The sequence below is a fragment of the Suncus etruscus genome, chromosome 13 (assembly GCF_024139225.1).
Source record: "Suncus etruscus isolate mSunEtr1 chromosome 13, mSunEtr1.pri.cur, whole genome shotgun sequence".
NCBI classification, from domain to species: Eukaryota; Metazoa; Chordata; class Mammalia; order Eulipotyphla; family Soricidae; genus Suncus; species Suncus etruscus.
In genome coordinates, this window is record NC_064860.1 from 232161 (window position 1) to 250217 (window position 18057).

The 18057-nt window shown below is 38.2% G+C and overlaps 1 protein-coding gene across 1 annotated transcript in view; it reads right to left on the bottom strand.

Moving 5' to 3' along the window:
- The window catches only part of MTTP (microsomal triglyceride transfer protein), a 29588-nt gene extending 26885 nt beyond the window's left edge, over nt 1-2703 (bottom strand). The window contains exon 1 of the mRNA XM_049785269.1: nt 2559-2703. Coding sequence (XP_049641226.1) covers nt 2559-2643 — 85 coding nt within the window. The 5' untranslated portion in view covers nt 2644-2703. The remainder of the gene's footprint in view (nt 1-2558) is intronic.
- Between the last annotated feature and the right edge of the window lie 15354 nt (nt 2704-18057).

Genomic DNA, 18057 nt, shown 5'->3' on the forward strand with positions numbered 1-18057 from the left:
CAACCCCAGTCTGAGATGTACTCTGAAGTGAAGCCTGAACATCCAGATTGGTAAGTCTTTACTTTAAGTATATTGCGCACCAACCAATGGCTCTTTTATTAAAGTCGGTCATCACCAAGTGTCGGGATCTGTGATTGAAATTGTGGTGCCACAGTGAGCAAGGTGGTTGAGCTTGCAGAGGGAGGGGGCTATCAGATCTGGACTTCATTTACAACGTCTGGCCACAAAGCAAAACATGAAGTGGGATACTGGCTTTGGGGCCCTCACTTACTCAGGCTCCTCCCATGATGTTGGAAGAAGTCTCAGCAGTGTGACAGGTATTATATCTTATCTTTTTTCAGATACATTTATAAAAATTTTAAAAGTCATTTAAAAATTCAGATTTTAAAAATCTCCTAAAAATCCAGACTTGCAGGGATAGAAATACAGCAGGTATAACATTTGCTTTGCATGTGACCAACCCATTTCAAATCCCCATATCCTATACATTTCCACCCGATAACACCTCCAGGAGCATTTCCTGAGTACAGAGCGAGATCTAAGCTCTGAGCACTACCGTGTGTAGCTTAGAAACAAATAAACAATTCCGCATTTGCAACTGAGCTTGTTCACAAAAAACTACAGCTACTTGCTGTGCACTAAACCATGACTTCTTAGTGGTGAGTGTGTCTGTGAGATGTAACCCAAGCTTTTGAGTCTTTAGAAGTGTGTGTATTTGAAAATAACAAATGATCTAGTTTTTTCAGCTATAAAGTGGGTGAGAAGCATAGAGAATATGTAGAATATAGAATACTATATCTTAATTTTTTCAAAGTAATATGGTACTGTTTGACATTATTATGTATAAAATTGCCAGCTTCAAATATTCAATACTTGGCTGGTAATAAATATAGTAAGTCTTCTTTACAATAATTCTTAGTTAGACATGATTTACAAACCTTTACTTTTCTTCTTCATTGAAAAAGTTGGGAGGAAGCCACACCTGGTGATGCTCAGGGATTACTCCAGGTTTTGCACTCAGGAATTACTCCTGAGTCCTGGTGGGCTCAGAGGACCATTTGAGATGCTGGAGATTGAACCTGGGTTGTCTATGTGCAAGGCATGCATCCTATCTGCTGCACTATTCTCCAGGATTAAGATTTTGTTCAGGACTAGAGACATAGTACAGCAGTTAAAGAATCTGATGTGTGTGCATCTGAGTGATTTCAATCAATACCAAGGGATCCCCACCCAAAACACCATCAGGAGTAATTTCTGAGCATCACTGGGTGTGACAAAAAGCAAGAAAAATTAAAATTCTCTTTTTTCTATCGAAGTAATAACCATATCCTTAAATAATAAACATTTTAGAAATGGATGAAACATATTATCTTTAGTTCAATACCTAAGTGTATATTTGCTTTGGGAAAATAACTTAAAATCGGCTCTCTTTTTAAGGTTGTCTTTTTCCCCATATAAAAACTGCCAAACTAAAAATAAAATGCCCTTGCCAAACTTCACTCAGGATCAAAAGTCACAGTTATCCCAAAGAGTTATTTTGGTTGATTCTTTTGTATTCAAGTCTGTAATTCATAGAATTGGACTCTTTTGTGTGAAATTATGTGTAAAATTCATTAGCTTTACAGTGTAATTAGGAGACTCTAAAATGTGATGTTTTATATCAGATAGTCCCAGGAATGTACAAAATCATTCTCTAAATTTAAATACTAAAAACATTTCAGGGCTTCAGTAATAGCACAATGGGTAGGGCATTTGCCTTGCATAAGGATGATCTGGGTCTATCATCGGCATCCATATGGTTCCCAGAGCCTGCCAGGAGCAATCCCTGAGCTGCCAGATGTGACTCAAAAACCAACAAAACAAAACAAAACAAAACAAAAACAAAACATTTTACACAATTTTCTGAAACTGCTTTCTCTGAAAGGTATCAGTTCATTTCCTAAAAAAAGAATAAAATTTTAAAAATAGAAGCCATAACTAACAACATTAACTAATAAAATCATGTCTATTTCATTAAACTATACATGGAGATTTAATTTTTTGCAATTTTCCACCCATGATCATTTTATCACTTTTGAATACCAACAGAAGAAAACATTTTCATTCCTAATTTTTTTTGGCAAATTAAATCTTTGAGTCTAAGTCTTCTTGATGTCACATTGCTTAACTAGAAGAAAACTGAAGAACTCTGAGTGTGTTTCTTTTTTTAATGCTGTTTTACATTCTAACACTTCATTCAGGCAGAGAACAGCAGGTAACAATAGCTGTTATTTAAGCTTAGCCACTTCTCTGAGAAGAGAGCATGAATGAGAAACTGAGTAACAGGGACAGAGGCTGAAACTGAGAGGAGCCTGTGTTTCTTGCGTCTGTAGACATTTGAATAATGTAGTTCATTCCAACTTAGTCTTACTTTTCCATGCACTCCAGAGTCACAGGGGTTTGATGATGTTCAAACACACACGCACGCACACACACACACACGCGCGCGCACACACGCACAGACACACGCCCTCTTAGTGGTTAAAATTAGAGTATAGCAAAAGCCCACACACACTTACCTTTCACAGAGGCTGAGTAAGATGAGATGAAGCACAGGAAAAGCACAGCCAGCAGAATCATGTTCCTGGCTGCTCTCTTCCACATCCAGGGCTCAGCTAGGAGTTGCTGAGAAGCAGACACCTCCAGAGGCAACCCAGGAATGAGTCTTCTCAGAACCGGCGACAATAATGCTTATCTTTCGGGGAGGTCAGATTCCAAACTCCAAATCAGGATCTAAGTTCACCAAAGGGCTCACTATTAATGATTAAACCCAGGTGGGCTCTAGTTCTCGGGCTCACTCTGGAGTCTTACCTCAATAAGAAAACCTGAGGGAAATGGCTGAGCACTGAACTGGAGCAGCCTGCCTCTCTGTCTGGAAACTCCAGAGCACTTGTGCAGTTAGTGGTACTTATAAAACCGTCTCTGCCTATCATTCTATTCCTGTCTTTGCATCTCACCATCCAATGCAGAAGGGTGAAGGAGCAGCAACTTAACTACACTATTGATTGCTGTCTTGTCTAGTCATCTTTGGAATGCTTACATTATTGCTTTTTATTAAAATTAATCAATAAAACTTGAGCCTTAACTTCAAAATTGATGCTGTGCTACCACCAATTACTTCTCAAGACTAGTAAAGTTAAAGAAACACTTGTGTGAACTCCTAATCACGCCGGTCCCTTGCACTCTGAGCTTCGTTTCTAGGAAGAAATTCAGAGGGGAAACCCCAGCCCTCAGATTTACTAAGAAACTGCCCTAGAATGCAAACAAATACACTAGTTTGACTAAGGCTATACTTACTAATGGAACCTTGGCCTTGGAAGTGCCTGCAAGAGAGTCTTGCTGGGAACATAACCTGCTAAACTGAGGTATTTGTGTGCTGGAAGAGGCAAGTGTAGGTGGCAAAGGAGAAAATAAATGCTCGTGAAAGACTGAATGAACTTAACCTTAATCAGCTTTTCTAAACACATAACAAAAAGCCAACTAGATAGGGTCACAAAATGAACTATAAAATGAAAGAAAAAAATCTGAGACCAAGCATATTTTCACTTGAAATAATAAAAGATGAAATGTGTCTTTATAGACTATTTGCTCTAAATTGTCACAGAGTTCTGTCCTTGATCTGTAGTAAGAGTCACTTAAACTTTCTTTACTCAAGGATTGACTGTACTCATGTTGGCTTCTCCCAGAGTGGCCTTTTCCTTCCCATCTGAGGCCTACAGTTACACAGAACCTTAGTTTGGGGTTAGACTATGAGGTGTGTGATACGTGTCTAATCGGGTAAAGTACCACTTGTTGTCAGGGTTTACCAAGGTCCAACCAATAAAAGGCATATCACGATTGCCTAATAAGAGAAGCACCATTTTACCTAACAAGTGCTTTCTACTCAAAAGCTCCAGTGAATCATCGTACTGAGAAACAGGACACTCCAGTAAGGTTGTTCTGGTGTTAAAAAGTAATAATAACATCATTTTTTGTTTTCTTTTAACTCTTTTTTTTTTGCAGAAGCATTTCAAAGACTTCTTGAATTGTTTCACCATTCATGAAATAAAAAGCAAACACTTTCCATCTTAAATGAATACTATGTACTGAAGAAGTATCTCCTGTTGCTTTTGTTGAAGCAAACATTGTCCATAAATGTCCCCAAACTCATCAGCTAGCCAATGGACCTTTGCAGCAGGACCATAGTATAGCATAGTATCAAAATAACAAGAGCTATTGTGTAGGGAATAATTGTTATGTGCTATACACTACAATGTGGGTTTTAAAATCTATTTTATCTATTAGAAAAATGAGGCTTAATTGAGTAAAATAATTAAGGGATACAGAAAAATGAATCTGAAAATCTGGATCTAATATTCTCTTTATTTAAAAAATACTAGAGATGGGATGGGGAGTAGAAAATTAATTTCCTATGGATGGCACATATCATCCATAGGAAGAATGAATGGTTACTTGAGAATGATCAATAACAAGAGCATTACTATTTTGAACAGAGCCTATGAAGTGTGTGTTCATTGTGATTAGGTGTCCAGGTTGAATAGGTGATGGGGTTGCCAATTGGTTTGTTCTGTGCCATTCAGTTCAGAATCAGCTAAAACAAAGCTATTGCAATAAAAGTCCTCTAGATGGTGGGGACATTAGAATATTTGCTCTACCACTCATTTTTCAGCAATAAATAAGAGATTATGAAGTAAAGATGGATGACTCATTCCAAAGTACAGCCGGATTTCGTTGGTATCAGAGGTTGCTAGGAATTGACTCACTTTCTTTGATTAGAAGATAAATGAACTTCACCCCACTCAAGGTTGGAAAGAAACAAATTACCTACTAGCCTATATAAAGTAAGTCAGAATATATGATGACTATAGAGAAAAAAATTATAACATTCAAACACTTGACTCTTCTATGACAGTAGTACCAAATATGTAAAATGTTTAGAGAAATACTTTAATTAATCCCTAAGTGTCATAATAAAGTCTTAGCATTTTCAGTAAAAAAGCTAGTATGTTCAAGGAATCCTCAAAAACACATGTTGTTAACTTAAGGATCTTCATATAAGGGTCACAAAGTGAGCTCAGAAGACAAAGCTCGTTCTGGAAACTGAATTCGAGCTCTAACACCACAACATCCCTCTCACTGCTGGATGTACTTGGGAGATCCCAGAGAACCTAGAGAACTGCCAGGGAGTTTGGCTGGTTCCCAGCACCACTGGGTCTTTCTGAGTAGCACTGCAGTCTCATCCGTGGGCCCAGAACTGCCAACGATCCTGCAGCACCCTGAGCACTGCTTGGAAGAATCCCCAACACTATTCTCAAATGTGATATAGTTTTTGCCAAAACAGAACCATAGGAGACTAAGTATGCTACTTAATAATATACAAATAATTGTTTAAGAAACTATTTATATGTCTTCTCAACAAGAATAAATGTTATGGACAGGAGTGAAAGCATATACCCCGATGGGGAACCTATGGCACGTGTGCCAGCTGTAGCATGTGAAGGCATTGCAGCTGGCATGCGGGAAGATCTGCAATTAAGATCTGCGGCGCGGTGGGAGGCGAGTGTGCCGGTGTCTGCTTTGCAGTTCACCTGGCAACAGGGCCGGACTGGCCATTGGGAGGACCGGGCATTGTGTGGCAGTTTGGGCACTAGGGCTCATAAAGGTTAGCAGGTAGGGCATTTGCCTGGCACACAGCAAACCCGGATTTGATTCCCAGCATCCCATAAGGTCCCCCGAGGCTATTAGGAGTGATTTATGAGTGAAGAGTTAGGACTAATCCCTGAGCACTGCAGGTGTATTCCAAAATTCAAATAAAAAAAAAAGGAATAAATGTAAGACAAATTAGAAACATCTACAATCCAAAGCTCTTCAAAAAGGTTAGATTTTAACTAGATGTGGTGCTGACGATGGAATCTGGGCCCACCTTTTGCAGAGCTAGTGCTCTACCTGCTGTACAATACTCTGGCCTCTGACCCTATATTATATTTTTTGGCCTTTCTATATATTTTCTCACATTCTGTAAGTTTAACATTTTATGGCTTAATGTAATTTTTAAATTTTCAGAAAAATTACTAAGAAGGTACAGAGATTTTTCCATAGTGCCTGTATTGGTTTCTATATTAATACTGTATATTATTATTATTATTATTATTATTATTATTATTATTATTAAAACCGTGATATCTAAAAATCCCCCATTTATTTAGATTTATTAGCTTTTATCTAAGGAATCTATCCAACATGCAATTAGTTGTCATATTTTCTTCAGTTTCTCATTCTGAACCTCCTGGAAGTTCAGAAGTATTTTGGAATGAAGATATGTCTGATCTGATGCCCTTCTACGGAATAGGAGGCACATTCTTCTCAGGCTCTCTCTGGAGGTTACTGGTGAGGAAGAACACAGAGATGTCAGATTTTTTTACTTCCTATCAAGATACATGTGATGTGTCACCTTACCATTAAACCTCATCACCTGAGTGAGCTGTCACAGGTCTGTGCTGTAAATCCATGGTCTACCCTGCCTTTTCACTCTGCACATGCTAAAAGGAAAACTGTGCAGGAGGACTCAGGCAGTGGGGAGTTGGGCTCCTTCTCATTGAAAGGACTTTCTGCAGCTATGTCATTTTACTTGTTCTAGCTTAGATCATTGGAAGCCTTCCAACTGGCTCCCGTTTCCTTAACATGTTCCAATGTGTGTGCTTGTGAGTGTGTGTGTGTGTGTGTGTGTGTGTGTGTTTAAACATTTCCTAACTCTGGCACTACAAGATACTCCAGGGATCTCGGATAGTGATTTTTTACTGCTCATATTTTGAGTTTTATATGCATTCTTTTACACTCTATCATATTGTTGCTATGATCTGGATTTGTTAATATTGTTTAGATCTCCTAGATGCTTTGCCTGACCTTATGTAGACATTCAGATTACTCTACCTCCAATGTCATTTTCTAGTCCTATATTTTCCTGTATTGTTATGGAAGAAAGAGTGATAAGATATTGATTCTTTCTAACATTTTAAAATATTTTGGAGAGAGTTCCCACACTTGTTTGTGCTGGAGGCTTACTACCAGCATTCAGGTATCACTCTTGACAGGCAGGGCCAGCGTTCTACCCACTGTACTCTCTGGCTTCTTTTTAAATATATTTTTAAATATATCATAATGTAATTTTAAAGGATTACATATGATAGTCTGCATTTTAGATAGCTTTCAATTTAGCTATCTAAAGTAGTTTTCAAGTTATTTTTTAAAACTAGTATTGTTTTGGCTTTCTCAGAATGAAATGAATATCTTAATAAGTATTGCCCTATTCATACAACTCTCCAAACACAACTCACCGAAAAGTACTTTCAGATTTAAGAAAAAAATCAATACTCAACTTAAAACAATAAGATTTTTTTACTCTTCAATGTCCTTTATTTTTAATGAAAATAATTTATTTAGAACCATTGTTACACATTTGCTTGCACATCCCCCTTCACCAGTGCAACTTTCCCACCACCATTGTCCCCCATTTTCCTCCTCCCCCACACCCACTTGTCGTTGAGAGAAGTATGTGTTTCTCTATCATTGTCATGGTAGTTGTTAGTGTACTTATTTCTTTATCTGTACTTACCACTCTTTGTAGTAAGCTTCCTATCATGGGCTGTTCCTTCCGGCCCTCATCTCTTTTCTCTCTGGTATTATAACTATACTGTCTTTTATTTTTCTTAAATCCCACTGATTAGTGGGATTAGTAGATCTGTGTTTATCTCTCTCCTTATTTCATAATAGTCTCCATATCATTCATGTATAGGCAAATTTTATGACTTAATTTTTTTCTAACAGCTGCATAGTATTTCATTGTGTAGGTGTACCACAGTTTCTTTAGCCACTCAACTGTTGTCAGGTATCTGGGTTGTTTCCAGTTTTTGGCTATTGTCAAGAGCACTGCTATGAACTTAGGAGTGCATAGAACATTATTGTATTATGTTTTGTGATCCTTAGGAGTGGTATTGCTGGATTATATGGAAGCTCAATGTCCAATTTTCTAAGGATGGAAAAATATGATTTTTGATGATTATCTAATGTTTTCAGCCTTAACATTTGGAGTTCAACACTTTATTTCTGTTGTTGTTTTTTTGTTTTTGTTTTGGGCCACACCCGTTTGACGCTCAGGGGTTACTCCTGGCTATGCGCTCAGAAATCGCCCCTGGCTTGGGGGGACCATATGGGATGTCGGGGGATCGAACCGCGGTCCGTCCTAAGTAGCGCTTGCAAGGTAGACACCTTACCTCTAGCGCCACCTTCCCGGCCCCTTTATTTATTTCTGTGTTTTTGTGTTGATGTTTTGTTTTTCTCTGTAGTTCTCATAACTACAATTTATTTACAATTTAACAAATGGGTTGCCAATTTTCTGAATGTAGTCCTAAGGCACATTTTATCAAATATCTCAATATTTTGTACAAATAGTTACCAACACTTAAAACCCCACATTTAATATAATGTAGTAAAGTAAAGGGGTGATGCCTAGATCACCCTTTATCCTAGGGTTTAGGGAAAAGTACAGCTATGGAAAGAAATCAGGTGGGACAATATGAGAACGGGAAATGATGGGGGAACAGGTGTCGGGGCTTCAGTTATAGTGGTGATGTGGAAGATAGGTAAAGCTGTGAATCCAGAGCACAGACTCAACAATACTAAAAACATGAACCTAAGTTGCAATTCTGTAATGTACCTGTTAAGGTGGGAGGCAGAGGTGAAGGGGTTGGGGGCCTGAGGTACAGAAACACTGGTGAAGGGAATCTTACACTACGGTATTTAAATATTATGTGACTAATACTCAACCATTTCTTTGTAAAACATAAAATATTTTATTTACTTTAATTTATTATAATTAATTTATTTCATAAAATAAAAAAATATTTTAAAAATACATTTCATACTTTACAGAGAGAGGGATGCCAGGTCAGGCTGAGGCCAGCAAAAGCTGGCAAAAGTCTTGAGAAACAGAGGGGTGAGTGTTCCTGCCCCCAAAGAACAAATTTAACCTGAGAGGTGACACCACTCTTTTGCTGTGCTTCTCCTGCGCAGAGCACAAAAGCAGAGGAGCACAGCCACTCCACTTCACTTTATGGCTTCACATATCCCCTAATCAATGTACACCAGCACAACATATAGGAAAAACCACACCGCAAAGGACACTATGGGGCATCACAGAACACAACCATGCTTCAAGAATGAATGGGATATGAAGACCCAATATACATCTACATAGCCACCTACATAGCCTCTCTGAGAACGACTTCAGAGAGGAAATTTAGAGGATATTCAAAGAACTCAAAGAATCCACTGAACTAACTGAATGAACCACAAATAAGAATCAAGAGGAGATGAAAGTAGAAATTTAAAAAAAAACAAAAAACGTCCAAATCGAAATATCAGGCTAAAAAATTTGGTAGCTTAAATGAAAACCTCTCTGGAAAGCCTCACCAAGAGAGTAACAGCTGCTGAAGACAGAATAAGTGAGCTGGAAGATAATATGCATAACAACTCCATATATACTCCATAAAACAAATGATGGAAAAAGTCCTCAAAGAATATAAAAAAATAAAAATAGAGGTCTGAGATAAACTCAATAGAAACAATATAGGAATCACTGGAGTCTCAGAGGCCCTAGGAAGAAAATATCCATGGAAAATAAACAGACAGTTTATTCTTCAAGGGAAACTTCTTCTGCGCCTATCTGCCTGTGTTTCTGAATCCCTGAAGATTTCCTCAGAGGCCTAGGGAGCGCACCCCCAAAAAACTGCATTTTGAAGCTGCCTAGTAAGTACATTCTGGCTGTGGGGGTCACTGTCCAATAAGCTGAGGTCTCTGGCCTGTGGAGGCTCCGCCCTGCTGTGCCTTTGTTCACTCTGAGGACTTCAAGGGAAACTTCTTCTGCACCTATCTGCCTGTGTTTCTGAATCCCTGAAGATTTCCTCAGAGGCCTAGGGAGCACACCCCCAAAAAACTGCATTTTGAAGCTGCCCAGTAAGTACATTCTGGCACCGGGTTGCTTTCCAATAAGCTGAGGTCTCTGGCTGTGGAGGCTCCACCCTGCTATGCCTTTGTTCACTGTGAGGACTGTCAACTAGAGGCAGCAGAAGAGCGCAGCCGCAAAGCGAGGTAGCCATGCACTCTTTCTAACCAATGAACCCCACACAACATGCAGGATAAACCACACTACAAGCGTGACAATGGGGAAACCTTGCAAGCAAATACCATCCACAGAGAATGAAGATGAAAGCTTGGATGACCTAATAAATTCCAACCACCTGATTAACCTCTCAGATAAGGAGTTTAAAATAGAAATATAGAAGATGTTCGTAGAATTCAAAAAAAGCATAGATCGATCAGAACAGAACACAAAGACAGAAATCAGAAAACTCCAAACTGAAATAACAGATCTGAAAACATGGTTGCTCAACTGAAAACCTCAATGGATAGCCTCGCCAACAGGGTATCAGCAGCTGAGGAGAGAATCGGAGTACTGGAAGATGTGATGCAGAAAAACTCAACACAACAGAAGAAATTGGAAAAGAACCTTAAGACAAACGAACAGGCAATGGAAAAAGTACACAAGGCACGCAAACAGATGAAAATAGAAGTCTTTGATAAACTCAACAGAAACAACGTAAGAATCATTGGAGTCCCAGAAACCCAGGAAGGAGATCTCCAGGAAGAATCAACTGTCAAAGACATCATCAAAGAGATAATCCCAGAGTTAAAGACCACATGCAATCAAATCCTGCATGCCCGAAGAGTACCAGCTAAAAGAGACCCAAAGAAAAACACCCCAACACACATTCTCGTTACAATGACAAATCCCATAGATAGAGATAGAATACTGAAAGCAGCAAGATCAAAAAGGGAAATTACATTCAAAGGAGGATCCCTACGATTTACAACAAACATGTCACAAGAAACTCTCAAGGCCAGAAGATAGTGGTGGGATATTGTGACAAGACTAAATGAAATGAATGCCTCACCGACAATACTGCACCCAGCCCGACTCAGGTTCAGGTTTGAAGGAAGAATACATAGCTTCATGGATAAACAACAGCTCAAAAACTTCACAGATGATAAACCAGCCTTAAAGGAAAAACTGACAGGTCTACTCTAAGACAAGAGAGACCAACAAACACAGCAAACTTATCTACAAAGATGACATAAAATCCTATGACAATCATCTTCCTCAATGTCAATGGACTAAATTCACCAATTAAAAGACACATAGTGGCAAAATGGGTCAAAAAGATGAATCCAACCTTCTGCTGCCTACAAGAAACACATCTGAATAGTCAGAACAAACATAGACTCAAAATCAAAGGCTGGAGGAAAATCATCCAAGCAAAATATACCCTTAAAAAAGCTGGGGTGGCCATATTAATATCTGATGACACCAACTTTATACTCAGAAAAGTGGTAAGGGACAAAGATGGACACTATGTACTAATCAAGGGATATGTGCAACAGGAAGAAATCAGACTATTAAACATATATGCACCCAATGAGAGACCAGCAAATTATCTAATACAATAACTGACAAACATGAAAGAAGAAATCAATAATAACACAATAATTGTGGGAGACCTCAACATGGCCCTATCAACACTTGATAGGTCAACCAGATTGAAACCCAACAAAAACATACTAGCCCTGAAAAGAGTTATGGAAGAAAGAGGACTAGTAGATATATACAGGATACTCCATCCCAAAAAACCTGGATACACATTCTTTTCCAATGAACATGGGTCATTCTCCAGAATAGACTACATGCTGACACATAAAACATACCTCCATAAAATCAAGAGGATAGAAATCTTGCAGGCTACCTTTGCTGACCACAAGGCTCTGAAATTAGATGTGAACTACAAAGCCACACAGAAGAAAAACTTTAATAATTGGAAATTAAACACCCTGCTACTGAACAACAAGTGGGTCCGAGATGAAATCAAAAAGAAAATCAAAACTTTCCTGGAAGCAAATGATAATGAAGACACAAATTGCCAGAATCTATGGGACACAGCAAAAGCGGTCCTGAGAGGAAAATTTATAGCTCTACAAGCACATGTCAGGAAGGAAGAAGGGGCATATCTGAATAACTTAATGACGCAGCTAAAAAAATTAGAACCAACAAAAGGAACCAAAAATAGGGACAGAAGAAAATAACAAAGCTGAAAGCAGAACTCAATGAAGTGGAAAACCAAAAAACAATCCAAAAGATCAACGAAAGCAGAAGTTGGTTCTTTGAAAAAATAAACAAGATTGATAGACCATTGGCAAAACTCACAAAGAAAGAGAGAGAAATCTGATAACCGTATCAGAAATTAAAAAGGGGAGAGCATTACAGATGCTACAGAGATTCAAAGGGTATTCAGAGACTACTTTGAGAAACTCTATGCCGCTAAATATGAGAACCTGAAAGAAATAGATAAATTCTTGGATGCTTATAACCTTCCATGGTTGAATAAAGAGGATGTAGCATATCTAAACACCCCATCACTATTGAGGAAATTAAAACCATATCAAAAGTCTTCCCAAAATGAAAAGCCCAGTCCCGGATGGATTCACTAATGAATTCTTTCAAACCTTTCCAGAAGAGCTACTACCAATCCTGGCCAGGCTCTTTCATGAAATCGAAAAAAAACCAGGAACACTTCCAAATAGCTTTTATGAAGCCAACATCACATTGATACCAAAACCAGATAGAGATGCTGCCAAAAATAAAATTACAGACCAATATCCCTGATAAACACAGATGCAAAGATCCTCAACAAAATCCTGGCAAATAGGATCCAATGCCTCATCAAGATGATCATTCACTATGATCAAGTAGGTTTCATCCCAGGAAAGCAAGGATGATTTAACATCTGTAAATCTATCAACATAATACACAACATCAAGAACAAGAAAAATAAAAATCACATGATCATATCAATAGACACAGAGAAAGCATTTGACAAGGTCCAACACCCATTCTAGATAAAAATTCTCAGCAAGATGGTAATGAAATGAAAATTTCTCAATATAGTTAAGGCCATCTACCACAAGCCAATGGCAAATATTTTCCTCAATGGAGAAAAACTAAAAGCCTTTCCTCTAAATTATGGTACAAGACAAGGCTGTCCTATATCACCACTCCTATTCAACATAGTACTGGAAGTACTTGCTATAGCAATTAGGTAAGAAAAGTTATCAAGGGAATCCAGATAGGAAAGGAAGAAGTAAAGTGCTCACTGTTTGCAGATGACATGATATTCAAATATCTTGGAGTCAACCTGACTAAAGACATGAAGGACCTAGTTTTTGATAAAGGAGAAAGAAATCCTAAATGGGGCCTCTTCAACAAGTGATGTTGGCACAACTGGTTAGCCACTTGCAAAATAACAAACTCAGACCCTCAGCTAACACCATGTTCAAAGGTAAAATCCAAATGGATTAAAGACCTTGATATCAGACATGAAATCATAAGGTATATAGAAGAACACATAGGTAAAAACACTTTATGACACTGAGACTAAAGGCATCTTTAAGGAGGAAACAACAATACCCATCAGATAAGGGATTAATATCCAAAATATACAAGGCACTGATGGAACCTAACAAGAAAAAAACCATCTAATTCAATTAAAAATGGATATGGAGATTCCTCTAAAAACTTGACACTGATCTCCCATATGATCCAGCTGTACCACTCCTAGGGATATACCCTAGGAACACAAAAATACAATACAAAAATCCCTTCCTCACACCTACATTCATTGTAGTGCTATTTACAATAGCCAGACTCTGGAAACGACCAAGATGCCCTCCAACAGATGAATGGCTAAGGTAACTGTGGTACATATACACAATGGAATATTATGATGCTGTCAGAAGAGATGAAGTCATGAAATTTTCCTATACATGGATGTACATGGAATCTATTATGCTTAGTGAAACAAGTCAGAGGGAGAGAGATAGATGCAGAATAGTCTCACTCATCTATGGGGTTTAAGAAAAATGAAAGACATTTTTGCAATAATTCTCAGAGACAAAAGAGAGGAGGGCTGGACAGGTCCAGCTCATGATGATGAGTGCTGAGAGATGAGTGCTGTTAGAGAAATAACTACATTGAGAACTATCCTAACAATGTGAATGAATGAGGGAAGTAGAAAGTCTGTCTCGTGTACAGGCGGGGATGGGATGGGGAGGAGGGAGATTTGGGACATCGGTGATGGGGATGTTGCACTGGTGAAGGGGGGCAATCTGTACATGACTGAAACCCAACTGCAATCATATTTGTAATCACGATGTTTAAATAAAGATATTAAAACAAAGAAAGTATTTTCCATATAAATCAGGCAAAAAAAGATATCAAGGGTATCCATATAGGAAGATGTTAAGGTCTCACTGTTCACAGATAACATGATATTACATAGAAACTCTAAAGTCTCCAGCAATAGTTTTTTGGAAACAATAGATTTGTATAGCAAAGTGGCAGGCTACAAAATTAACACACAAAAATCAATGTATTTCTTATATACAAATAATAATAATAATAATAATAATAATAATAATAAAAAGCAATAGACATTAAAAAGCAATCACATTCACAACAGCACAACAGTACAAATAATAATAATAATAATAATAATAATAATAATAATAATAAAAAGAAGCAATAGACATTAAAAAGTAATCACATTCACAACAGTAAAACAGAAACTCAAATACCTTGGTGTCAACTCAATGAAAGAGGTGAAGGACCTATACAAAGAAAACTGCAAAATTTCAAGTAATAAAAAAGGACACAAGGATATGGAGGCATATACCTTGTTCATGGATTGGGAGGATCAACATTATAAAGTGGCAAATATCAGACCTGAAGCCATAAGGTATATAGAAGAAAATGTAGGCAAAACACTCCATGACATTGAGACTGAAGGCATCTTCAAGGAGGAAACACCACTGTCCAAACAAGTGGAAGCAGAGATAAACTAATGGGACTACATTAAATTGAGAAACTCTGCTCCTCAAAGGAAATAGTAACTATGATACAAAGGCCACTCATGAAATGGGAGAAACTATTCACCCAAAAACCCATCTCATAAAGGGCTAATATCCAAGATATACAAGTTACTAACAAAACTTAACAAGAAAAAAATCTAACCCCATCAAACTATGGGGAGAAGAAATGAACAGACATTTCCTCAAATAAGAAATGCAAATGGCCATAAAAAATGCTCTACATCACTAATAATCAGGAAGATGCAAATCAAAACAACAATGAGGTACCATCTCATGCCACAGAGACTGGTACACATCACAAACAAGCAGAAGAATCAGTGCTGGAGAAGTGAGAGAAAGTAACTCTTGTTCATTGCTGGTGGGAATGCCATGTAGTCCAATCTTTCTGGAAAACAATCTGGATATTCCTCTAAAAGCAGGAAATTGAGCTTCCATATGATCCAGAAATACCACTTTTAGGGATATATCATAGGAACACAAAAACACAATATAAAAATTTCTTCTGCACCCCTATGTTAACCATAGCACAATTTACAATATCCAGAATCTGGAAACAACACAGATGCCCAACAACAAATGAGTGGCTAAAGAAACTGTAGTACATATACACAATGGAATACTATGAAACTATTACAAAAAATGAAGTCATAAAATTTTCCTATACATGAATGAACATGGAGACTATTATGCTGAACGAAAATAGCCACAGGGAGAATAGAGTGGAGTGGAGTGGAGTAGAATAGTCTCATTTGTGGGGTAAAAGGAAAATAAAGGTCAGTACGGCAATAATATCCAGAGACATTAGAGATGTATGCTGGGAGGACCATCTCATAACATGAAGCTTGCTACAAAGAGCAGTGAGTGCAACTAGCGCACTAACTACAGTGACAACTGTCATGACAATGACAGTGAGGGAGAGAGGTAGAATGTCATCTAAGAGACAGGCAGGGTGTTAGGTTGGGTAAGGGAATTGGGAGGAAAATTGTTAATGGGAAGATCGTACTGGTGAAGGGTGGTGTACATTCTATGACTGAAACCCCAGTATGAAAAATTTTGTAAACACAGTAAATAAATGTTAAAAAAAAATTAGTGGCTGAAGAGACAGCACAGCAGTTGGGCATTTACCTTGCACTCAGATAATCCAAGACAGATATTGGTGCGAATCCTGGCATCTCAGATGGCTCCCCGTGCCTGCTGTGAGTGATTTCTGAGTGCAGAGCAATGAGTAACCACTGAGCACGGCCTGTGTGACCCAAAACCTAAAAAATTAAAGTAAAATAAAAAATAAAGTTGCATTTTCAAAAGAAATATATTTTACTGTTAATGACTAACTTAAAAATTGTGATGTGATTATATCACAAGTACACTTATATAAAATAATTTTAACAATACCTCAAATCAAGAATAATTTTTAATACTTAGGTTTATGATCACAGTATATTAAAAATAAATTTCAGATTGTTTTTTTGGTTTTCGACTTCATTGATTTCTGCTCTAATCTTTGTTATTTCCTTCTGTCTCTCTATTTTTGGTTCCTTTTATTGATCATTTTCTAATTCTATAAGTTGTGTCATTAAGCTATTCAAAAAAAGAAAATTACAGACCAATATCCCTGATGAACACAGATGCAAAGATCCTCAATAAAATTCTGGCTAATAGAATTCAATGCCTCATCAAGAAGATCATTCACTATTATCAAGTAGGTTTCATCCAGGAATGCAAGGATGGTTTAACATCCGTAAATCCATCAACATAATACGCAACATCAACAACAAGAAAAATAAAAATCACGTGATTAATCAATAGACGAAGAGAAAGCATTTGATAAGGCCCAACACCCATTCTTTTTTTTTTTTTTTTTTTTTGGTTTTTGGGCCACACCCAGTAACGCTCAGGGGTTACTCCTGGCTATGTGCTCAGAAGTTGCTCCTGGCTTGGGGGACCATATGGGACACCGGGGGATCGAACTGCGGTCCGTCCAAGGCTAGCGCAGGCAAGGCAGGCACCTTACCTTTAGCGCCACCGCCGGGCCCCCCAACACCCATTCTTAATAAAAAAAAAAAAAACCAACTCTCAGCAAGATGGGAATGAAAGGAACTTTTCTCAATCTAGTCAAGACCATCTAACACAAGCTAATGGCAAATATTATCCTCAATAGAGAAAAACTAAAAGCCTTTCCTCTAAATCAGGGGTCTCAAACTCAATTTACCTGGGGGCAGCAGGAGACAAAGTTGGGGTGATCCTTGTGTGCAAAGTCAGTAGTGAGCCTTGAATATTGGGGTGTGTGACTAAACAACTAAAACAAAACGAAACAAAAAAAAGATTCCTGTAGGGCAGGGCCACAAAATGTTGTATGGAGGGCCGTTTGTGGCCTGCGGGCCGCAAGTTTGAGACCCCTGCTCTAAATTCTTCCACTGGCTCTAAATGACTCGTATAACAGAATTTTATTTGTACAATTGCCCAAATTAGAAAACTTTTAGGTTTTCCTCTTCTCCTCCTCCTCCTCCTCCTCCTCCTCCTCCTCCTCCTTCTTCTTCCTCATCCTATCAGTTTTTCATTCATAGGCTAAAATATGATGCCTTTGCTTTCACCATTCTTGATATTTAAATCATCTTTCCCTTGGACACATCTCGGAAATTCCTCTTTACTTTTCAAGAAGGCACAGAATTCTTCAGACTTGGAAACTGTTTGCCCCCAAAAAAGTCTGCTTCTTTCCCTGCTGGGGATCCTCACACACGTTGTGTAGTGTTTATTCACTGCAGTATATCCACTAGACTAGGGATTTCTAGGACAGAGATTGTGCTTTCGCTATTTTAGACAAAACACATGGGTCTTGCGGGGGGGGGGATAATAATACAGCAAGGCAGGAATTTGCCTTGCACGTAGTTGACCAGGGTTTGATCGTCAGCATCCCATATAGTTCTCTGAGGCTGCCAGGAATGATCCCTGACTGCAGTCAGGAGTAAGTCCTGGGCACTGCTGGAT